This window comes from Eulemur rufifrons, chromosome 10, assembly GCF_041146395.1.
Source record: "Eulemur rufifrons isolate Redbay chromosome 10, OSU_ERuf_1, whole genome shotgun sequence".
Taxonomy (NCBI): domain Eukaryota; kingdom Metazoa; phylum Chordata; class Mammalia; order Primates; family Lemuridae; genus Eulemur; species Eulemur rufifrons.
The window spans coordinates 1,126,059-1,149,604 of record NC_090992.1 but is presented as its reverse complement, the minus strand read 5'-3'; the positions used below and the strand labels follow the sequence as shown (position 1 = coordinate 1,149,604).

Here is a 23,546-nt window from a genome sequence, read left to right as displayed (position 1 = left end):
AAAGTCAGGCGATGGTGTGCACAAGGTCACCAACTTCTGGAAATAAAGATGGTAGGAGTTGCTATTATTTAGAAAATCATTTTACTTATTAAAACTTTGTCATTTTCCAAGGCACAGTAGTAGCTTTCACAAAAATATGGTTGGTTTCGTTTTCTTTTTACCAACTGGAGCACACGCTTTAGCAGTACCATGGTAACACGATCAGCAAAGAGAAGGCAACTCCTGAACACAAAACGTCTCCCCATAGTGTGACGTGGCTGCAGTGAGCAGCTCTGAGAGACTGTGAACACAATTTAAATTTCTTTATAATTTTTTCCCCCTGATTAGGCATCACAAAAGGAATACACGCAGTGACATTATTTTTGGCACTCAAAGAAGTGCCAGAGGACAAAACTGGAAAGGCCTTACACCGGTGACAACTGCAGACCATTGCCAGAGTGATTTTGGGTAAAAAAAAAAAAAGACACAGTCCAGGCGCAGTGGCTCATGCCTGTAATCCCAGTACCTTGGGAGGCCGAGGTGGGAGGATTACTTGAGGCCAGGAGTTCGAGACCAGCCTGGGAAACACAGTAAGATCTCATCTTCACAAAAAATAAAAATAAAAAAAATTAGCCAGGCATGGTGGCGCATGCCTGTAGTCCCAGCTACTCGGGAGGCTGAGGCAGGAGGATCGCTTGAGGCCAGGAGTTTGAGGCTGCAGTGAGCTGTGATGATGCCACCACTGCACTCCAGCCTGAGCAACAGAGTAAAACCCTGTCTCTTAAAAAAGAAAAACAAAAGAAAGAAAGAAAGAAAAAGACACAAACCAGGAGGCTAAGGAACCAGCCTTCCTCAAGTCTATTCCGAAGGGCAAATAACTTAAGGAGAAAAAGACATGACAACAACAAATAAAATAACAAAACAAAACCCATTACAGTCTTGAGAGGAAAGACAAAGTTGCTTGTCTCTCTTTCTCACTGATAAACTTCCTCCAAACCATAGCCAAGAAGCACAGCAGTGAGGAGGTCTGATTTACAGCAGCCCAGGCTTGGGTCAGATGGGAACAAATCCGCCCGGCGGCCACACTGGTGGCCAAGAGCTCACACATCAACGCACTTGCCCGTATTCTGCACCTGCTCACTGCCCCAGACCTGTGCTCTCCTGCCCTGGGCAGCCACAGTCCTAGTTAATGTCATTGGTAACTGAGGAAAGGTGAGAAATCAAACTTCCTGTGAACCTATTTCTTTTCCTCTAAAGGTCACCATTAGAAGGAAGGGTGTGGGGGGACTCAGACCTGCAGTATTGTTAGGGGTCTTTTCAAGTTATCTAAAATGAAAATGTAAATTTAGCAGATTCTTCTCATATTCTTCCCAATCCCACTGGTTCTAGTGAATAGCTAACTCCTCAGGAGGCGTCGGGTCCACCATCACACCGGTTAGGGCCGGGCTGAAGCTGTCTGCAGGCAGCCTGGCGTCCCCAGAGGAAGGTGGTGCTCTCGGGCTCCACGCGGCCTTGCGTCCGGCGGCCACCCACCAGCGAGCCAGACACAGGTAAGAGAAGGAACAGCAGAGACCTTTGTCACTGAAGGGCTCAGTGTCTGCACAGCTGTTTGGGACGAGACACCGTCTTTCCTCTTACGTTCCTCGCCTACCGGAAGCTGCGTTAGAAGCCCGTGCTTTTAAGGATTACGGGGCTTTCTTCGCCATCTCTTAGCATCCTCGTGTGACCTGGAGTCTGCTTGTATTTTATTCTATAAAAACAGGCAAAACAAATGTTAGTAACAAATCTTAAAAAGATGCCTGCCAGTCTCAAATAAACAACCAAGAACTGAGGATGTCTCCACTGGGGGAAAAAACATCACACAGCAGATTCTGAAATATTCCTCCCTGCCCCGGCGTCATCCAGAGCTGCTGTCGCCATGGAGACGTGCGCGGCGGCAGGTCCACACGGGATCGGGTCAGAGAGCACAGGCTGTGTGCGCCTTGCTATTCACAACCCTCTGATGGCCAAACTAGTCCACGGCACTCGTGAGTCTGCGGGAGGCTCTACCACGAGGGGTCCTGAGACCTGGCCAGGCCCATGCCCAGGGCGTCACCGCCGTGAAGAAGAGGCCGTCTTACCCTTTGACCCTTAGCATCTGGTCGATGGTGTCTGGGAGTGGGGTGCCGAAGCTCTCCGGGAGAAACAGGGTGAGGATGGCGGTCAGGATGGTCAGGCTTCCCATCAGGATGTAGGGCAGGAAGCGGTCATAGGCCCCTGCGGCGAAGCAGACAGAGCCCAGCCCAGGCTGCGGTTAGACCTGGTCTCTCTCTCCGTCCCTTATGCTCCCGGGACTCCATAAGGGTCACCGTCCTTCTCAGCCTCAGCACCGCCCACAGGCTGAGACGCCAGACTGGAATCTGGCTTCAGAACCGAGAGCCGGCGGGGGGGCCCGGAGGTCCAGCAGTGCCCTGAGGGGCAGGACAGGAGCCGAGACACGAGGATCACTCCTATGTCCCAATGTTGGGTTTCCAAGGAACTCAAAGTACTGGGCCAGGGACAGGAATAACTCTGCCACCTCTGTAGATGTGTCACAGCCCGTTTGATTTGCCTGCAGGCTAGACAGGCTGCTTGTCAGATCTGTTTGCTGTGTCCACAAAGCTCTCTGGGTACTCGGGGCAGGCGCCACCCTCCACAGAGCCGTCCCGGCTGGGGACGTGCAGGGGACGGCAGTGCCGTGAGGATGTGGTTTGGGAAGAACCAACGGGGGCCCTGCTAGACAAAACGGCACGAGGCAGATCTTCACGCAACGTGAGCCCGCTGCATGGTGCTCCAGTGGGAACGATCCCCACCGTCATCCCCCTGGATGGACAGCTCTCCCCTCCTGTTCCTTTTAAACGCTGATTCCAAGAAATTTCTCCAACTAAACACCCTGGCTCCCTAAGCTGCTGTGTAGTTTCTGAGGGTGAAGGACCGGGTCTCTGGTGGAAGGCCTGGGACGGCCGAAACAGAAACAAAACCTTCTAATTTTCTCATCGATGTCTGGCTAGTGTATCGGTTGTTTTCCATCTGAAAGAGACTGTCTCCCCGACAGCGCACTCGGGGAAGAACCTGCCCAGCTACAGGTCCCGCACGATGGCTGCGCGTGCCTGTTTTCTTACGAACATGCTATCTCCACGCACACGAAAGCCCCCCCACGGCCCCCGCGTGCCCCTGCCCACGGCTCTCACCAAGGTACACGAAGTAGGGAGACAGGATGCTGCCCAGGCGCGACGCTGTGGAGCTGACGCCCACGCCCATGTTTCTGACCACCGTGGGGTACAGCTCGGCCGTGTACACGTAGACCATGGAAAAGGCAGCCGTGACGCCGAACTTGCCCACCATCACCAGGCCCGTAGCCAGATAATACAAGTCTGGAGAGCAAAGGAAAGAAGGCAGGAGTGGGCACCAACCCGGGCACGCTGCCACTCAGAGATCCATTTCTGTTTTGCCTGAGCAAACGTACTTCTCCCCAATCCTTTTTTGGCGGGGGGGTGGGGTGCGGGGGGTGAGTGCATATAACTTCCTGTCGTGGGACAGCCCCGCAGCCGAGACTTCCCCCCACGCTGAGGACTGACGGAGGCGGGGCCGCGGCTAGGTGAGGACTTCCCGCAGCCTGGAGACCACCAGAGCACGCTCCCCAGCCGCCCGCCCTGCTTTCCCGTCCAGACGTCATTCAAGACGTGTCCGCCCGGGAGTCAGCTGCCGCCCCAGACCCTCACAACACAGGCACCGTGGGATCAACTAATGGATTTTAGATGAGTGGAGAATCCACTTCTAACTCATTTCATGTTTTTCATACTACTCAGACCTCAGAGAGCTCAGAGCATCATCGGGACGATCCTCCCGTCTGTCCTTCTCCCTGTGACCGAGGGTCACTCTGAGCTCACTGTGACCCGGCTACGTCATTTCCGGCTTGTTCTGCCACACCCCCAGGGCTGTCCCTGTGCAGTGTGCCCCACCTGAGAGGCCCAAGACCACCAGAGGCTTCCAAATCCGTGGGCACACCGGGGGCTCTGGGCACAGTGCCAGGCGGAGGGGGCCACTGGCTGTGCTGTAAATTGTCAGAAGTGGCCCCTCCCATCCGTCTGTGCGACACCAAGACGGTTTTAGAAATAAGATCCTGCTCGTGGCCTGGGCGTCCCTCTCTCCTAACTAGCTCCCTCTTCCTCCTCAGACGGCCGGGTCGTTCCCGCTCAGGGTCACTGCCTTGCTGTCCTATTCCTGAACGTTCTCCTAGACTTTTCCATGGTTTTCTCTGTCACTTCATGTATGTTTCCGCTGAACTGCTCCTGTCTAGGCACTTTGTCTGTGACGACTTCATGTAAACTAGCTCCCCACTGCCCTTCGTTTTTATCCACAGAAGGTAGCGCAATCCGCACTATTTTAAGCATTTTATTTACTTGTTTGCTGTTGGTCTTCCCGACCAGGGAGCAAGCTCTGAGGGCCTGGGGCTCCGCTGGCTTCTCTCCCTCTGCACTGCGAGCACCAAGCGCGGTGCCTGCAGCGGGCACCGCACAGCTATTTGCTGAAGGAATAAATAAGACAGGGCAGGAAAAAAGGAACGGGGATGGCTCTTTCTTCCTCCTTATTCTGGAGTGGAAAACAAAGATGAACACAGTAACTTGGGTATGGAGTAAAATTCACCCACAGCCCCCGTGTTGCTTCTCCCGCACCCCGAAGCCCCGGCCATCCGGAGTGTTCTGGTCTCAAGAGGCACTTTCTCTCCATTCTTAGGCCAAGTAAGCATATGGGCACGGGAGCTGTGCCGGGCTAGATTCTGTTCTCTTCATTAAGTGGGGAAGACAGGCTGGCAGAGAATGAGTGACTCAGTGAGACCCAAGACCGCAGATGCACATGGTCCCTACCTGGGGGCACCAGCTGCACGAAGAGGAGGACACTGCCACCCAGGAACAGGGCGGTGGCCATGGAGTAGCGCCGGGGCAGGTGCCGCAGCAGCAGCCAGGCCAACACGTACGCTGGGACTTCAACCACTGCCGAAAGGAAGCAGTTCAGATAGACGTCCCCATGCAGGTTAGGAGTGTCGAGGGAAAGCCCAAAGTAGCCCACTGAGATGGTCATCCTGAAACAGAGCGCAGAAGAAACAAGCTGGAAACGCAGTATCCGCGTCTCCGCCAACCTAAACAGCGGCGACTATTTCAGTAAATCCCACTCCACTCTTCAAGCAGAGAACGGGAAGGCGGCAGCAGCTTTGACCGTGCGTCCTACTTCACAGAGCAAAGGGTACCCTCCTGGCCCACGCGGCGCAGTGTGACCTCCGCGCTGGGGACTGCCACAGCATCCCACGTAGCAAGTGTCGCAGCAGAAAAGCTTTTATAATTCAGACAGACTCACTTCACTGAAAAAACTCCTACCCGCCTTTTGGCTTCAGAAATCCTAAGCCAAAGCATTTACCGAAGCCTGCTTCCCTGCCCTGCGAACGCCCCCAAACCCAGCAACTGCGAAGGAGCCAGGGAATGCGTGAGGAGGCGGGCATCAAGTGACGTGTGGTAGGATTGGAGGGATGAGACAAAACAAGGGACAACATTTGGTCAAAGACTATCTGTGGCGCCCGGCCAGGCAGCGGCCGGTCAGAGGCAGCTGACACCAACCCCACATCCCCACGGAGAAGAGAGGGAACTCCCGGCACTGGGCCAGGCTGTCCCTTGTCCGCACACCTGCAGTGCCCCTGGCCTGGGCTGTCCCCAGTAGTCATTCTCTCGGCTGATGACCCACACTCTTTGGCAAACCGGATCTTTATGGATTAGAATGTTTTTGACTCATCGGCAGGTTGAAAATGCAGCTGGCATGACGAAGATAAAGAGTACGTACCGGAGTCCCTGGGAACCCCAGGGCAGGGGAGGAGTCTGGGTGAGCCGCAGCGGGTGACGCAGGGCAGCGGCACGTCTGTGGTGCAGGCTGCGAGCTGGCCCTGGCTTGGCGCAGACTCGGGGAGGGGGCACGGCCCTACGGGATCCTGGACCGCTCCTCGGCGATGGGCAACGCACAAAACCCCCAGTGCCCCACAGCTGGACGAGAGACCAAGTCTGCCCTCCTCACCTGCCTTATCACACTCGCCCGGCAGGCTCGGGGAGTCACCCACAGTCCCCAGGGTCTGGCCACTGAGCACACGCTACCTGGGTAACAGCTGTCTCTGGTAACTCACAGACCCTTCCCAACCCACTGCGAGACACCCTGTGAGAGGGACCCCGGCGAGGACAACTAGGCCGTGGCCTTGACTCCGAATGTCCCAGAAGGAGCATGTCCCACTTCCGGAAAGCACTTAGCGGCTTCTGCAGCCTAACGGACATGGTGTCTTCACTCAGATCCTTCTTTTTTTTTTTTTTTTTTTGACAGAGTCTCGCTCTGTTGCCCGGGCTAGAGTGCCGCGGCGTCAGCCTCGCTCACAGCAACCTCAAACTCCTGGGCTCAAGCGATCCTCCTGCCTCAGCCTCCCGGATAGCTGGGACTACAGGCATGCGCCACCATGCCCGGATAATTTTTTCTATATATTTTTAGTTGTCCAGATAATTTCTTTCTATTTTTAGTAGAGACGGGGGTCTCGCTCTTGCTCAGGCTGGGCTTGAACTCCTGAGCTCAAGCGATCCTCCCGCCTTGGCCTCCTAGAGTGCTAGGATGACAGGCCACTCAGATCCTTCTTAGCCGCTGTCTGTGACTGGGCAGGACGGGCTAAGGGACAGGAACAACTAAACAAGGACCCAAAGGGAATAAGGATTCACCTTGGGACATGGAGAGACCCCAGGAATCCCATATCTTCCCAGACAGCCTCCACCACAGTTTTCATTTCCTTTCCTGAGGTTCCGTCACATTAAGAACTGTGACATGCCATGTCCTCCATTCATCCCAAGACACACCCCTTTGACCTTCTGACCACACAGGCCTTCGGTCCTGCTCTGAGGCACGTCTGTAAGCGCGAGGCCCAGGGGCCACTTTCAGAGGCTCCGTCCAGAAGCCTCGGGCAGGTCTGACCTACGCACCACAGAATGATGGACATGATCGTGATGATCCGGATGTTCCGGGTCCGCAGCAGGTCCAGGATGCTGTGGGACGGCTGCTTCTTGGAGCTCAGGTCTTGTAACTGCGGGAACGAAACGATAAGCGTGCGGGAAGGAGGGAGGCCAGAGACTCGGCGCACACAACAAGTAACACACTGGAAACCCCGGTGTCTTAGCCGCCTGCACCTCAGAGCTGGGGGGTGTCATACGTTTCTTCCTTGAAAAGAATGGTGAGTGCAGTGGCTGCGTTTGGGCTGCCGAAAGCTTCCCTGGGCCTCGTCAATAACCAATCAGGGCGAACAAGAGCGAGAAGGAAAAGCAGGCGGCCGGTCCCCACTTTGGGCTCCCCAGGCACCGCTGGGCCCGTCCTGCCGGCGCGCCCGCCCGGTTCCAAGGCGGCCTCTGCACTTTCCTGCCCAGCCTGGCTCCCGCCTTCTGGGTCAGAGAGAGGAACTGGCTGTGGACTTTACTGATCTGATCTTTTTTTAAAAGTTAATGTTTTGAGTCCTTATACCAAGTAGTTACTGGTCCGCTTCCAGGGAGAAAATATTCAAATAGAAAAACAGGAAAATTGACCTGAGCTTCACCCACAGTGACTTCCTATGAAATTCGGCACAGCCAAGGCCGTTAATAAACCACACGTCCAAACACACTGATGTTGCTTTCTTAAGCAAACCGGCTTGGCACTGGCTATTCCCGAGTCAGCAGGTTCAACGCAAGGTCAACTTCGGACTTACAGGATCCCCTGCAATAGCCTCAATTCCCCGACGATGCCAGTGCGGCCCGTGGGATGACCCAAACTGACCCCTCACTCGAGAGCGTCCACCACCCGCCTGACCTTTGCACGGCAGCGCTGGCCTGCGAGCCCAGTGCCCGTCGTGGTGGGGCGGCCCCTTCCCTGGGAAGCCAGCAGGGCTGACCGTGGCCTCTCTCCCAAGCCCCGAGTGTCCCTAACATGCCGGCTGTGGCTGCTCCCACGGCCGGGGCCTGGTCTTCCCGTCAGGCCAGAGACACATCCTGGCACCACAGCAATGGCTCTGACAGCTGCGACCTCTCCTCACCGTCACAAGACGGAGGGAAACCGCTGCAGGGAGGGCCGGAGGAGAGGGAGCGGGAAGGAAGAGCCGGAGGAGAGGGGACGGGAAGGGAAAGCAGGAGGAGAGGGGACGGGAAGGGAAAGCAGGAGGAGAGGGGACGGGAAGGGAAAGCAGGAGGAGAGGGGACGGGAAGGGAAAGCAGGAGGAGAGGGAGCGGGAAGGGAAAGCAGGAGGAGAGGGAGCGGGAAGGCAGAGCAGGAGGAGAGGGAGCGGGAAGGCAGAGCAGGAGGAGAACGAGCTGGAAGGCAGAGCAGGAGGAGAGGGAGCGGGAAGGCAGAGCAGGAGGAGAGGGGACGGGAAGGCAGAGCAGGAGGAGAGGGAGTGGGAAGGGAAAGCAGGAGGAGAGGGAGCGGGAAGGAAGAGCAGGAGGAGAGGGAGCGGGAAGGCAGAGCAGGAGGAGAGGGAGCGGGAAGGGAAAGCAGGAGGAGAGGGAGCGGGAAGGCAGAGCAGGAGGAGAGGGAGCGGGAAGGAAGAGCAGGAGGAGAGGGAGCGGGAAGGCAGAGCAGGAGCGGGAACAGGCAGAGCAGGGTTGCAGGCAGAGCCAGGACAGGGCAGAGCTGAGGGTCCGGCAGGACCTGCTCCGAGATGACAGGGGACAGCTGGCCACGTGAGGGTGGGAAGGGACCGAACACCTCCGAGTCCATCTGTGCTGTACTTGTCACAGTCCGGACCGTCTTTCTAAGATGACAAACTACCTTAGGCAAAGAAACGATGACTTCCCGAAATGCTGACTTTCTGAAAGGCCTATGGCTCATAAAAGGTGCTTATTATTAAAAATAATGGTAAAACCTAAGATTGTTTAGAAAGGAAGTTAATAAAGCAGGAAAACCTAAAACCCATGGGAAAAGTGAAGAGTCGGGCAGTTGTAACCTATTCCTTGATGTCAGGATTGTACCAGGGCCTGCCGTGGGGGCAGCCGGGGGTCCCGCGGGGAGGGGGCTCGGCTCCCGTGAGCGGAGGGCAGGGCTGGGTGCCTCTGCCCTCAAACCGTGGCCCCCACGGCCCCCCCACCACTCCCACCTGGGCTTACCTCACTCGGGTCAAAGATGGTGGCGGGGGCGGCCGTGCCATTGACCTTCGCCGCTCTGCGGATGATCACCTCGGCCTCTTCAAATCGTCCCTGAGAGATGAGCCATCGCGGGGACTCAGGGATGAACCTGGAAGCACAGGAGCACCCCAGTGAGGCCCCCCCAGGAGCACCCCAGTGAGGCCCCCGCCCCGCAGCTGCGCACATACCGCACAACTGGAAGGAGAAACGAGGCTCAGAACCAGAGCTGGGTCTGTGGAATGTTTGGTGCCCACAGGCCAGAGGCAGAGAGATGGTCCACACTCAGCAACAACCCCAAGTGTGAGCTCTGTCGTGCACTGCAGGGCACAGAACCTGGAGGGCCCCGCACACCCTGACGGGGTCCCCACGCCGGCCACCTCTGTTTCCAAAGAGTGGGGGTGCCCCGGGCGGGCTCTGGGGAGTCAGGGGCAAGGCGGGCTCCTCAATCCAGCTTCTGCGATGTCTCGGGCCAGCCCAGACCCCACTCCACCCGCTCTCTGTCCCCGGCATCCACAGGAGCTTCTGCGCTGGCCTCTTGGCCTGCGTTCTCCTCACCCCACCCCGATCTACCCGACAGATTTGCCAGGCTCTCTGCCTAACACAGTGTGTTGTCAAAGCGCCCAAGTGCTTCCAGTCTTGGAGGATATTTTCTACCTCGCTGTGACCAGGTACCTCCCACCTGGTGGTGACGTGCTGCGTCCTCTCCCACTGTCCCCGAATGCTCTCTGCTCTACACGGGCCAGTGACCTCCCCTTCCCCACCTGCAAGGGCTGATTCCCACCTGGGCGCCTCTGCTGAGTTCCCTGTAGGTACAGAACGGCCTCTGTCTTGGAGGCACAGGTGGGGCCTGCCCCACCCCCCCCACCCCCCACCAAGCAGCCACCAAGGACCCTCACTGTGGGGCCCGCTCCCCCCCAGTGCCTGTGGCAGGAGCCTCAGCAACGCACAGCCAGAGCCTAGGCCGGCGCTGCCTTGCCCTAGGCTTGGGAACTTCCTGAGGCCACACTGGACCCCGTCTGCTCACAGCTCCTTTTTCTTCTCCCTGTACTTGCACCAACACAGCACTGGGCTGAGAACAAGTCTGCTGGTGTCCTGGGACTCTGTTTTGTTTTGGTTGTTTGGAGTGCAGAGACGACATTCTGAAACCACTTATAAATAATCTACACTTCCTGTCTCGGGCCGGGATCTGCGGGTTGCTGCTGCCCTCTAGCGCGGGCCAGGCAGATGCCACCCTGCGGGCGCCGCGGGGCCGGGGCCGCACTCACCACCAGAGCGCCACGCACAGCACCCCGGGCACCGTCAGCGCCAGCAGCAGCATCCGCCAGTCTCGGATGAAGTAAGCGAACAGCGGCAGCACCATGTAGCCGAACGCGTAGAATATGCAGACGCCCAGCGTGCAGAACACGATCCGGACGGACTTGCTGAGAATCTCGGTACCTGTTCAATACAGGGGAGGAGTCGAGTTAGCATTTTAATCTGGGTTATTTCCTTACTCATCTTCTGCGGTTATTTCCAACACACAGACAAGGAAACACCCAGCACTATCTCTGGGCTCCCAAGCCCCAGGGAGGGGAGGGGATTCTGAACCCAGACTGGTCTCACCCACTCCCGGGGCCCCTCACCACTGTGAGGGTGGTGAAAATCTCACCACGTCCCTGAGCCGTGTGCTGACGATGCCCAACGAGGCCTCCTTGAATCCTCACGTGAGGAAGGATTCACTAAAGGTGGAGTCATTACTAATGCCACCCATGCTGACTAATAGCCTTCAAGGAAGAAATATGCTCTTAAGTGTGAAAAGAAAAAAATAATCCTTTCAACAATACAACCCAAGGAACCCAGAGACCTTCCTAACTGGAGTCAGACTCCTCCAAGTAGTGACACTGGCAACCTTCAGTGACACACGGCTGGCAAAGGTCTGAGCCAAAGCCCTGCGGTGTGCCTTCTGAGTATTTGCTCTCATCTGTAGATACCACCAGCCGCAGCGCCCTGTAGACACAGCCGTCTCTTCCTGGGCGCCTGCCAGCTGGCCCTTCTCACTCCAGCCTCCGCTCTCCCAGCTACCCCAGTCCTGGGCAGCGCCAGGCCCTTTTTAAAACGGATGATCTCTGGGGACCCCCAGTGAAATGGCCATCAAAGTGCCACACTCTGGAGGCCAGAAAAGAGCTGGAAATCAGAAGTCAGGCTGTCACCCCGCTGGGGACCCAAGGCTGGTCAGCTGTCCAGCTCAGTTTCCCTGCCTGTAAACAGGGTTCGCCAGGACGCTGCGGCGGCTTTGCTGGAGACCAGCCTCCCTCGAGGGCCATCACAGCTGTCTCCGGAAGGGCAGGTGGTGGGACGATGGCGAGACGCAGGACTGAGCACTCAACTCCAACCCGACGGCCATACCCAGGACAAACGCGGCCACGTAGTTGGAGATCTGGCCCATGCCCACGAGGACAAACAGCACGATAAACATCTCAAAGCTCTGTGAGAAGACCTGCAGGAAGCTGAAGCCCGTCTGCATGCCCATGGTAGCAAACAGCACTTTCTTCCGACCAAACCTGGGGAGGGAAGGAGAGTGACAGGGAATCAGCTGGAAAAAGGCAGCGAGAAGGGGCTCCACCCAGAGGGGCCACCCCCAGATCCATTCGGGGAGGGGAGTGGACAGTGCCGCCAGGCGCCAGTCTTGTTCTCGCCAGGCCGTCACTCCCCATGACGAATGTGCGGTCCGGGCACGGGGTCACCGCAAAAGCAGTGCCACAATTATGCTTAAATCCAGACATTTATAATATTTTTAAAAAAGAATCGGGGCGGGTGCAGTGGCTCACACCTGTAAACCTAGCACTTTGGGAGGCCAAGGCACGGCCCACGGTTCTTCAGCAGATAAACTGTAAGGCAGAGGCCGGGCGCGGTGGCTCACGCCTGTAATCCTAGCACTCTGGGAGGCCGAGGTGGGCGGATCGTTTGAGCTCAGGAGTTCGAGACCAGCCTGAGCAAGAGCGAGACCCCATCTCTACTAAAAAAATCTATGTATATATTTGATGTCTTTTAGTCCACTTTATAGATTCTCCTTCCATCCCTTTCTCTGCCTTACAGTTTATTTATTTATTTATTTTTTTTTTGAGACAGAGTCTCACTCTGTTGCCCAGGCTAGAGTGAGTGCTGTGGCGTCAGCCTAGCTCACAGCAACCTCAAACTCCTGGGCTCAAGCAATCCTCCTGTCTCAGCCTCCCGAGCAGCTGGGACTACAGGCGTGCACCACCATGCCCGGCTAATTTTTTCTATATATATTTTTAGCTGTCCAGCTAATTTCTTTCCATTTTTTTTTTAGTAAAGATGGGGTCTCACTCTTGCTCAGGCTGGTCTCGAACTCCTGAGCTCAAACGATCCTCCCGCCTCAGCCTTCCAGAGTGCTGGGATTACAGGCGTGAGCCACAGCGCCCGGCCAGGACATCAGATATTTTAAGTGGGCGAGATTAAACTGTGCCAAGGATGTACATTTGGATGATAAAACTACAAACTTATAAGGAAGTGATTATTTTAAGAGTCAGCCTAGTGGCTACTTACAGGGGAAAAGGGAGGATGTCGTAATTGGGACGGGGCTCAGGGACAGGGCTACTTGGTGGACAGCAAAGTTCTATTGCATGGCCTGGTGGTGGTTATAAGGTTATTTCTCTGGAAGAATTCATGAAGCCACACACAATTGTTCTGTGTGGTTTTCTGTAGCTGTGATCATTTTAAAATAAAAATAAATACATCCGGTTTGTTTTGTTTTAAAGAGTGTCACACGCAGGAGGAAGACGTCAATCTCGTGGGAAGCAACAGACTCAGCTTGAATTTGGCCAAGCCTGGCTGACACCACCTTTGCTCAATGAATGTTTATTGAGCATCTATTATAGCAGGTACTGGAAAGATCTCTAAATAAAGATGCTATCTCTGCCCTCAAAGAGTTTACCATACAGTTTGTAAAGCAGACATGAATCACATTTTATTTATTTTTTAATTAAAAAAATGGTTTTTTTGAAGAGGGTCCTACTCTGTTGCCCAGGCTAGAGTGCAGTGGCACAATCAGAAGCTCACTGCAGCCTCAAACTCCTGGGCTAAAAAGATTCTCCTGCCTCAGCCTCCCCAGTAGCTGGGAGTACAGGCACCCACCACCCCACCTAATTTTTAAATTTTTTTGTAGAGATGGAGTCTCGCTATCCTGTCCTGGGTGGTCTTGAACTCCTGGCCTCCAGCAATCCTCCCAAAGTGCTGGGATTACAGGCGTGAGCCACCGTGCCTGGCTCGAATCACATTTGAATCAAACCACCACACTACTGAACATGCAACTGCACACTGAGCCAGGTCCACGAGGAACACGACGGAGGCAGCTTTCCCAACAGGGGTGAGGGTGGGGAATGGAGCAGTCAGGGAAGGTCATCAACGGGACACGGAGAGGAGGAAAACAGTTGTTAGCAATGAAGGATGAAAAGTCCAGGGACCAGGCTTCCAGGGATACTCAGGCAGTGGCGGAGATCAACATCAGCCCCGTGATGACACCTTTTATCGACCAATTTCTGGCAGGTGCGATGAAGGAAAGTCACAGGTACCGGGGTGGTGTAGACGAGGGACTCTAAGTCAGCTGTGTGGTCAGGAGGGGCGTGGGGTAGGGGAGGGAGGCTCAGACTTGGAGAAGAGACTCCCGCCGTGGCCGGAGGGGCACGACAGACAGGGCACCTTCTCCTACGAACACGGTTCTCCCCAGTTCTCCATCCCAGAGAAGGGCATTGTTATTGATCTGGTTATGCAGGCCCAGAACCTTCCTCCCTCTTCCCACATCCCGTCCATCAGCAAGCCCGGATTTCGCCCAGACCCTTCCTGTCCCTCTCCGCCACCCTCAGCCTAGGGACACGGCCATCCTACACGGACCACCGTGGTGGCCTCTTCATTGGTCTCCGCAGCCCCTTCTGCTTCCTTCAGTCGTTTCTCCAAAAGGTTTCAAACCATCTTTTAAAAAATACAAATCTGCTTGTCACACTCTCACTTTAAAAAGCCCTCAATGGGGTCTGAGAATTACGTTTTGAGAACCGCCGAGTTAGATTACCAGCATCAGTAAGAAAAAAAAAAAAAAGAAAAGAAAAAATAATAAAAAGCCCTCAGTAGCTCCCGCTGCTCTTGGCTGCAGTGCAGACTCATAACGGTGAACGCGAAGCCCTGCCCGGCCCTCTGCTCCTGCCCCTGCGACTCACTGCCCCCGTCCACCGCGCTCTCCGCTCTCCGCCACGGTGGACCTTTCCCGTCCGCCTGCCCTCCAGTCTGGGCTTCAGCACGTGCTGTTCTCCCTGCCGGGACGCTCTTCCCTCTCCCACCCCTTTAGCTCGCTGATTTCTACCCTCAGCGTCCGCTTCACCTTGTCGGGGTGTCTGCCCTGACCCCCCTGCTAGACGCTCCCTTCTCACCCTGCGCCTCTCCGCATCACTCAACACAACCGAGGGTGAGGACCAGCTCCTCAGCCAGCTGCTCCCTCCGTCCACCCCGCGAGAACGCACGTTCCCGGAGAGCAAGGACCTGGAATGGGAGTCCACACAAAACCAACTGGGTCCAAATCCTAACTCTGCCCCTTGCCAGCGGGGTCGCCCTGGGAAAGCCACTTGGGCATGTGATTTAACCCCGTCCATTTCACTTTCCCCATCTGAAAAATGGGAATTAGTTCCTACTTCACAGGGTTGAGGATTAAATTATGTTTTTTAAAAATCGACATAGTACTTATAACAGCATCTGGTGCATGTTAGGTGCTACGTATTTGTTAAATAAATATAAATCATCCATGCTGGTTACTAGGTTAACGATCTGCAGAAGTGAAGGCTTTTCCTGCAAAGAGGCAGGTGTCTCGGCTCAGCTAGAATCGTCGATCTGTGGTCTTGGTCCACGGAACTCCTTAATGCTCACTGGCAACTGCGGGGTTTCTTTTCTTTTTTAAAAACATCACTAGATGACACTCTGGGAAAGACAAATCTAGTGAGAAACGCACATATTTAAATGTCTCACGAGGACAGCCTTCTCAGACACTAATCCAGAGACGCGAACACGGATCGCCGGGCGGGGCCGTGGGCAGAACCGCTTTGCTCCTGCAGCCGCAGAACGTCCTCACCCCGAACGTCTCCACTGGAGGCCTCCGTCGGCCGGGGGACGCTGGGCCTGCCCCTGCCGAGTGACCCACGGCCTCCGCGGCTGTCCCCACAGGCGCCAGTGTGGCCCGGGACGTGCTGACGGCCTATTTGACAGGCCTAGAAGCTGCAGAGTCGGGAGACACGATATAACGAACCCTCCTGAGAACTTCGTGACAGCTACAGACCTTTCCCCAAAACACGCTCCCACACAGTCTCTAACGTTTCGTGCATGACAACACAGGTCTGGGGGTTCCTTAGGCCATGAATGGTGCTTGAGCTGAGAGCTCTGGAATCACACAATCCCCTGCTGATGAGAAACGGGTGGAAACGGCCGCAGGCAGAGCCTTACCTGTCCGAGAGCTGCCCCGAGACGAAGGAGCCCACCAGCACTCCCACGAAGAACATGGAGATCGTGAGCGGGGCCTTCCAGTCGTCCTCGCACACCAGGTTCCACTGTAGGAGGAGCAAAGGGCTGCATCACTCACTTCTTCTAAAAAGATTTTTAAATTTAAGGCTTCCTAGACAATGAAACCGGAATGTCCTGCTTCCCCGCTTGGTCTCGGTGTGTGAGCTCGTCCAGGCAGGTGGTGCCTCACCGGGCAGTCAGGCAGAGAGCAGGCTCCGTCCCCACCCTGTTGTCACAGCTCTGTGGGCCTCACTGTCTCGCTTCCACTTTGAGGCGGGGACACAGGCAGGGGCAAGTGTGCTGCCCACACGCCGACCCAGGAGAAGGCAGGGCCGCTGGTGCTCGCTCCCAGAATCCTGAGCAGAGCCCAGGGCTGTGGAGGAGGCAGGTGCCCTCGCTCGGTGGGGCTCGGGCCATCGCGGCACAGGAGTGGTTCTGGAGCAGGGCTCTGGGGTCAAGGCCTCCAGCAGGGGACAGGCCAGAGGGCCCAGGCTGCACCGTCTGGACCTGTTCCCTCCGCTCTGCTCGGGCTCCCACTCTAGCCCAGCGACCCCTGGATCCTTCTTGTGACATTTAGAGCTGGAACCCCTGATGCTGCACGCCAGTAACACTAGGCCCAATTGTAGCCGGAAGCTCTGAGCTGGGACTTAGGAAACTGGGTTTTGGCTTCTACTCTAAACGGTTGTCCAGCTTCAGACAAGCGCTTCCCACCAATATCGTGCCTTAATTTCTCCATTTGTAAAACAGGGACTGGGGCAGGGAAGAGGCCGCACTGCTTGGGTTTCCAGCACTCAGCGTGTGGTTCCATCTGCAGTTACCGTGGACAGGAAGAGAGTCTGCCGGGGAGGGGCCATGGGAAGCAGCCAGACACTCAGACAAGAGGCTGCCCCAGCCCCAGACCGGCCCGAAAGAAGGAAACAAGCCAAAACAAGAAACTTGGTGGTTCCCAGAAAAACGTTTCCGAGAACAGAGAGATGGCACTAAGTAACAACCTTTGCAGGCTTCTCACATGAACAGCCACCCCTGGGAACTCGGAGCCTTGGCGCCGGGCTGCTGGCCTGCCCTGCACGGAGCCCGCTGGCGCCCGAGTAACGAGCAGGGCCAGGGAGAGCGAGCGGCTCCCTGGGACAAAGCAGCGACACAGGGAAAGGCAAGTCTGCTTCTCTGCCCTGCTGGCAAGGGTGTGCACACAGCCTCCGGGCACCCTCGGAGGGGTCGGAGGGCAGCCCTCGGGCTGGACACAGAGAGCCCTGCGGCCAGGCGTGCTGCCGCTCTCCGCGTGGGACGGGCACCTGCACGGGCTGAGCGGGCCGGTGACCTCCAGCCCTGCCCAGCAGTCGCGAGTGTCGGAGCATCACAGACGGAGCGCTCGGCTGCCGAGGCCCCAGGTGGCCGCACCAGGCACCCCCTCTCCGGGAGGGGGTGAGTGCTCCTGGGGCAGAGGCCATCTGCAGGCGGCTGTCAGAGCCGGGGGTGCGGGCGGGGGGAACAAAGCTGAGGGAGTCGGTGATGGGGTATGGCCTCTGCTGTCAGGCTGAGCGTCAGGGGCCAGATTACAGCTGTGGCCACTCTTGAGGACGACGGGACCTATTTCCCAGCTAGCATGTATTACTTTTGTAGCAAAAAAGGTGAAAAAAAATAAACAAAGGGTCAGTAGCCGTTTCTCTATAGGTCTGTCATGAGGACTGGGGACCACCAGGGATGGGCTAGGCCGGAGACCCAGTGAGTTCTGTGGTTGCAGGGGACAGGGTGACCACAGTGCTCACCTTGCGAGAGGCACCAGAGCGTCCCTTGGGGCCCCTCAGCCCCACCCTCCCCACTTGGTGCAGCCTGTCCTTAGTCTAGGCAAGCGTGTGCCCCCTTGGATGAACCGTGTCCTCCACCCACCACCCACAGTCCTTGACAACTCTCAGGGCCTGGCGCTGGGCCCTCCAAAAGCGAACGTGTGTTAACACTTGTTTTCCACCGGCCTCAGCGGGGCTGTGAGTCGGGTCAGGAAACGTGACAGGTCTCAAACACGAACACAGGGCAGGCACCGATCGGTCCCACCCAGCAGTCCAGCCACCCGCCTGCCGGCCACCAGGTGGACTGCACGGGCTCCAGGCACGGCCTGAGCCCTCCTTAGAAGGGGTGGGATGAGAAGCCCACGGAGTCCAGGCTAAGGACCCTCTGCCTGACGTGCTCACAGAGGAATCAGAGCCACAGCAACCTGAGAGTGGGGTGTTTCCACACTGAGATCCGGGCTCCCCGGCTGAGACTAAAGCAGCTGCAGCTTAGTGATTGACACCTCCGCTCGGCACACGGGATGGGCTGCACCAGCCGATGACAACAGGCATCAATGTCAGAAGTGAACGTGTGGGGTTAAGGCTCAGGTCACAGGTCGAGTGTCGTTACCTCTCAGCGGGGTGAGCTGTGAAAGTGTTACAGTCTGAGTTTTGCACCGAAAAATCATTAATCTGCCATTCTGCTTCTGTAAAACCTGCTTGCTCCTGCTTGCTACCCCAACACATAAATTCCTAAGTGACTACAACACCCATGTTCTGCGTAAGATGATTACAGCCCCCACGTTTTGTGTGAAGCTATTATGACACTCATGTTTTGCATGAACAAGATATGGCTCAGAGTCCAAACTGCCCAGATCCTGTTACACCAAGGATAAGACAATGATATAATGCTCACTCAAGGCTTTCTGTACACTTGCTTGCTCTGCCTTAGTAATCGTCCACCCACAAACTTACAATATAAAAACTTTCTGTCTCAAAGGCTCACGGCTGCTCTCTGTGCTGCCTTTGGGCAAAGCAGAGAGTAGTCACTGGCCAGCTAATAAAGACTCCTGATTTGGCTCAATTCGGTCTTTAGGTGGTCATTTCTCGCATCTCAGACCCTAACAGAAGCAGGTCCCACCTGAGAAATACCTGGGAGCGACTCTGGCAAGAGGCCTGCACTCGGTTCCGATCAGAAACGTGCCTCTCAGGTGGTGATGGCTTCACAGGTGCACAGACATACGTGCCAAGCGCTTCAAACTGCATACTTCAGATACATGCAGGTTTTATGCAGCTTGTGTCTTAGTAAAGCTGTTAAACTTTTTTAAAAGAGGGAGAATTGTGCGTCTTGTACCTCATACATAATTAGCACTGCATTTCGGTTATGGGAAGTAGAGAGACAAGATGGCTCCCTGGGACTAAATGTTCTCACCTGTGAATAGGCTGGAAGGGAAAAGAAATAGGTCTGTGCCCATAAGGCAGAAGTTCTCCCCCGAGATGCACCTGGCCTGACCACGCCAACGCTCCAACGCACTGGCAGATACCGCGTGTTGCGCAGCCGTGTGTTCCTACACACAGTTCCTCCTGCCGCCTGCTACAATTAACGGGGAATCCTTGCCTCACGGTTGTCAGTGCAAAGAAAAGAGGTACTTGCTGTCACATCCCCTACAATGCCTGCAGTGCCCTGTACAGAGGAGGGGCTCAGGAGCTGTTTGGTACCCGGGTGAGTGATTAACGGATAAATATAAAGGTTGTCAACCTTCGACATCATAGTATCCTTTGGGCTTGGCCCTTGCCTGGCGGCCCAAAGTCTCGATGAACTCTAAACTTCAATCTCTAGAATACATTTATTTTCTTTGTTCCCTGACCCCTTGCTTTGTGTCAACCGTCAGAACTCTGACCCAGGGTGACAGTTCTCAGCCAGCTAGAGAGGGGCTCAATCTGACTGCTCATAGCCAGATGTGTCTACTATGATTTGTCACGTACAGGGGCCTGCAGGGCCCAGCCAGTGGCTTCTCTGACTTTCCGTAAGACGCAAAGGCAGGGATGAGGGTCCGCGCTTCCCAAGTGAGAGAAGTTAGCAAAGGCACAGACAAGCTCCAGGCCTCTCTGGTTGTTCCAGCCCAGACTCAGCCCTGGCCGCGCTCCCAGGTTGCTGTGGCTATTCTTCCAGGCAGGTCTGTGGATACCAGAGGGGGCTCTCCCATTTTCCAGGACTATCTACACCTGAGACAAGGCTGATAGAACAGCTAGTCCAGGACAACAGGGAGTGAGTGGGAGTCCTGCTGAGGACTGGGCCAGGCGGCTCTGGGAAGCAGAGACGGGCAGGCAGCAAGGTGACGCAGAGGACTGCCAGGTCTCAGCTAAAGACGCCCAGAATCCTCGGTGCCAGCTTAGAAGTTTCTATGCCAGGCGCAGTGGCTCATGCCTGTAATCCTGCCACTCTGGGAGGCTGAGGTGGGAGGATTGCTTGAGGTTTCACACCAGCCTGAGCAAGAGCGAGACCCCGTCTCCACTAAGAATAAAAAAAATTAGCCGGGCATGGTGGCACATGCCAGCTACTCGGGAGGCTGAGGCAGGAGGATCGCTTGAGCCCAGGAGTTTGAGGTTGCCGTGAGCTAGGCTGACGCCACGGCACTCTAGCCTGGGCAACAGAGTGAGACTGTGTCTTAAAAAAAAAAAAAAAAAAGTTTCTAAAGGAACCTTTCTGCCTATACGTTGGGCTGAGCTACGGTGAAACCAAAAAGCGGGCAGCCTAGGCAACCAGAGAAATCAGCCCAGTTCCCAGAGGAGGGGCCGTCCAGGCTGAGAAGCACTGCAGGACGGGCTGGCTGACTGCCCAGCACCCGGGCATGACTGAAGGGCCAGCGGAGGGGCCAGCCTAGAAGCGTGTGGACCACCAAACCATCCCCGGAACATGGGAGCACAAACCTCTTTCCTCTCATAAGGAATGTCCCTTCCTTCTGCCAATCTCAGCATCTTGTTCCAGATCCACACAGCACCAAGCCCCAGTTACCAGGGTGGGAAATCACATTTGCTTTACAATATTCCTATCAATCCTTTTCGGCCACTCCCAAATTTCCCTTCTAAGAATTAAACCATTGGTTTTTCTTCAGTTCTCAAATTTTAGAGATGATTTCTTAAATTATTCATTGAGCCAGTCAATAAAAATTTTCCTGAGAACCTCCCTCTGGATCCAGCATTGTGTCAGGAATTGAGGAAGTTGCAAAGATCTAAAGCTACCACAAAGTTTAGTACTACACGTATATATTTTAACTTAAACAAAGGGAAAAGAAAACCAAACAGGAGACCTGAGAGTCAAGTCTTTGGCTGAACAATATGAATAGGAGGCCAAATATGGTAGCTCATGCCTGTAATCCTAGCTCTTTGGGAGGCTGAGATAAGAGAATCTCTTGAGGCCAGGAGTTCAAGACCAGCCTGGGCAATGTAGCAAGACCCCTGCCTCTACAAAAAATGATTTAAAAAATTAGCTGGGCATGGTGGCGTGCACCTGTAGTCCCAGCTACTCGGGAGGGCTGAGCCAAGAGGATCACTTGAGCCCAGGAGTTTAAGACTGCAGGGAGCTATGACTGTACCACAGTACTCTAGCCTGGTAGAGTGAGCCCCTATCTCAAAAAAAAAAAAAAAAGAAAAAGAAAAGAAAAGAAAAGAAACGAAACAAACAAACAAACAAAAAAACAGAAAAATATGACTAGGAATTCAATACCACTGTACTTCCAAACACCTCTATGCACGATCTGGGGCAGAGGGCAGGCTTGGAGGTGTTAGCAGGCATGAGACTGGCTAGCTGCAGTCAGGTCTGGGTTGAAAGAAAATGGGCCTTAGAAACAGCCATCAGAATGTTGATGCAGCAGTTTGCAACAGTAACTGTTCTCCTGAGAGGGAAAAGTAGCTTTGAATTTTCAAAGTCAGACATTCCAACATCCGGAAACAGAGCTAAGTAAAGTATTAATCTTGCTTTCCTGCAAAGACTGACAACCTGCAAGTAGGTGAAAGGGCAAACAATGCTCACGAAACTGCAAAGACAGCTAAATAGATGGTCTGAATATAAAAAACGGAAAACTGACAGTGGCAGCAAGGGAGGCTCAGACCCTCCGGCACAGCTGGCCCCTGGGGGCCGGCGCATCAATGCTAGTCAGCGAAGGCAAGATTGGGGCGGCCAGGCAGGAGCAAAGAGGATTCTCAGGGGTCGGCGTAAGAACCCAGGAGATGCCATGAGCTGCTCTGACTTCACTGCCTTCCTCTTCTCTGCGGTCACTAGAACTTGCTGGAACTCCTGTCTCATGTTCTCCTCCATGGCTCCTGCCTGCAGCCCCAGGGACAGCCTCCGCCTCGGTTCTCACTGGCTTCCAGGAAGGTAACAGATTCACTTGTGGGGCGAGGACCCAGGATTGGAGACAATGAAGGTTTCAATTCTTTGTGCACCCATGGACCGGGGCCCCCTCCCCTGAGTTCTCCCCCTGGGGACTCTGCCCTCCTGCTGGGTATCCTCTTGCTGTTGCACCTGGGCCCGCAGTTCCGTATTCTGCTGCGCAGAACACCCCAGACTCACTGAGAGGCCTCCTCCCTCAGGAAACCTCTAACCTGCGAACCCGTCACCCTGACATTCGGTGAACCTGGTGGCCCAGGGCCTATCCAGGAGAGCTGTCACTGCCCGGCTTCTCCAGGTCAGCTGAAACTCCCGGGAGTTAGAGTGCCAGTATCTGAGTAAGACAGAAAGTACACGCACCATTAGCATCCTGATACATCCAGCTCCAGCAGGCTCACCAGGAGACAGACAGGGCCCCCCAAAAGGAAAACCCAAGGGGCTGGGAAACATGAAAGGCTCCCCCACTCCCTATGAACTAAGGTTGAGCGCTTTAACTAAATCTGGACAACGACTTTGTCACAGAATACCTTAGAAAACGTTCCAGGTCAACAAGTCACCCTGAACAGGTCTTCAGACGCATGGATCCTAAAAGACTGACCACTGGCCATGGGCAAAAGGCAAACAATTTCTTCCAGGGCATGAGCAGATTGTCATTTTGGCTTGAGGATGGGTGGGGGAAGGAGTAACTGGAGAAAAGAGGGAAGAGGCAGTTTTATACACATGCTTCCTTTAAAAGTTTAGGAAAGAGGAAATACTCCTCTTTTTCTCTCTTTTTTTTTTTCCCCCCTTTTTCCTCTTTTTCTCAACAGATGCCAAGACACTGGAGGAAAAACGGTGACAGCCCCTCGGTCCAAGCCCTGGCTCGCCACTCCCAACTCCATCCAGAGGAAGTAATGACCCCTCAGGGGCTGGGGGCATCTCCCAGGGGCCACCAGGGCCTTCTAGGTTCCCTCTTCAATGCGGCCACCGGGGAGGCCGGACGGGTCTGCGCTGCGAGCCGCACGCTCTGGCTGGAAGTCCCCTCGCAAAGGGCTCCGAGCCACCTGGCCGGAGGACACCCGTCACCGGGGAGCTGTGTGTAGAGGGAGCCGAGTGACAGCATCCAGCGTGCACCTGGAGGGGGGCGCGTGCCCAGGGACCGCGCGGGCACCCACCTCGGTCACGATGGTGGACAGGTAGACGTCCCGGCTGAACTCCCAGCCGTCCAGGCAGCTCTCCTGCTCCAGCTGCTCCAGGTCCACGTCGCGCCCCGGCTCCAGCCCGAGCGCCGAGAAGTTGGCGATGGCGGCGAGCCGGTAGCGGCGGCAGCTGTGGGGCACCATGCGTCCGTCCTGCAGCCGCAGCGGGACACTGTGGTTGCGCCACGCGCTGCTCAGGTTCGCGGCGTCCGGCACCCGGCAGCGGTGCTCGGGGGTCCCGGCCAGGAACACGGCCGACATGCCGCTGAAGCCGTTGGGGACGATGCTGGCGCTGAGCAGGAAGAAGATGAGGCGCTGGAAGGGCCCCCACTCGCCCAGGAAGGCGGTCACCTCGTCGTAGTCCCGCATGCCGCCCTCTGCGGCGCGGAGCGGGGTCGCAGGAGCGCGCGGGCGCGGGGGCGGGCGCGGAGCGTTGTGCGCGTGCGCGGGGGCCGCCGCCGCCCGGGCGTCCGCGAGGAGCCGAGCGAGGCCGCGCGCAGGGTCCTCCCGGCTCCCGCCG

General features: G+C 55.8%; 1 protein-coding gene across 2 annotated transcripts; it reads right to left on the bottom strand.

The window, feature by feature from the left end:
• Nucleotides 1-455: 455 nt before the first annotated feature.
• Nucleotides 456-23,467, bottom strand: LOC138392869 (organic cation/carnitine transporter 2). 2 transcript variants are annotated; one of them, XM_069483599.1, is made up of 12 exons: nt 23,003-23,467; nt 19,723-19,743; nt 15,886-15,935; nt 15,639-15,761; nt 11,544-11,698; nt 10,424-10,595; nt 9,141-9,267; nt 6,996-7,096; nt 4,866-5,080; nt 3,189-3,371; nt 2,100-2,235; nt 456-1,729 (listed from the first exon to the last, which is right to left on the bottom strand). In XM_069483599.1, exons 1-12 carry the CDS (start codon nt 23,393-23,395, stop codon nt 1,642-1,644), a joined length of 1,764 nt encoding a protein of 587 aa, XP_069339700.1. In that variant the 5' UTR covers nt 23,396-23,467; the 3' UTR covers nt 456-1,641. The 2 variants fall into 2 exon arrangements, with proteins under 2 accessions (XP_069339700.1, XP_069339701.1); XM_069483600.1 differs by lacking the exons at nt 15,886-15,935; nt 19,723-19,743 and having other exon boundaries at nt 15,639-15,742.
• Between the last annotated feature and the right edge of the window lie 79 nt (nt 23,468-23,546).

Excerpts from the sequence above, each read along its gene's own strand:
- LOC138392869 (XM_069483599.1), bottom strand. The coding sequence starts at position 23,395 with ATGCGGGACTACGACGAGGTGACCGCCTTCCTGGGCGAGTGGGGGCCC. Across the intron at positions 11,699-15,638 it reads TCGGGGCAGCTCTCGGACAG|GTTTGGTCGGAAGAAAGTGC; the intron begins GTAAGGCTCTGC and ends TTCCCTCCCCAG. Across the intron at positions 10,596-11,543 it reads CGTGGCCGCGTTTGTCCTGG|GTACCGAGATTCTCAGCAAG; the intron begins GTATGGCCGTCG and ends TGTATTGAACAG.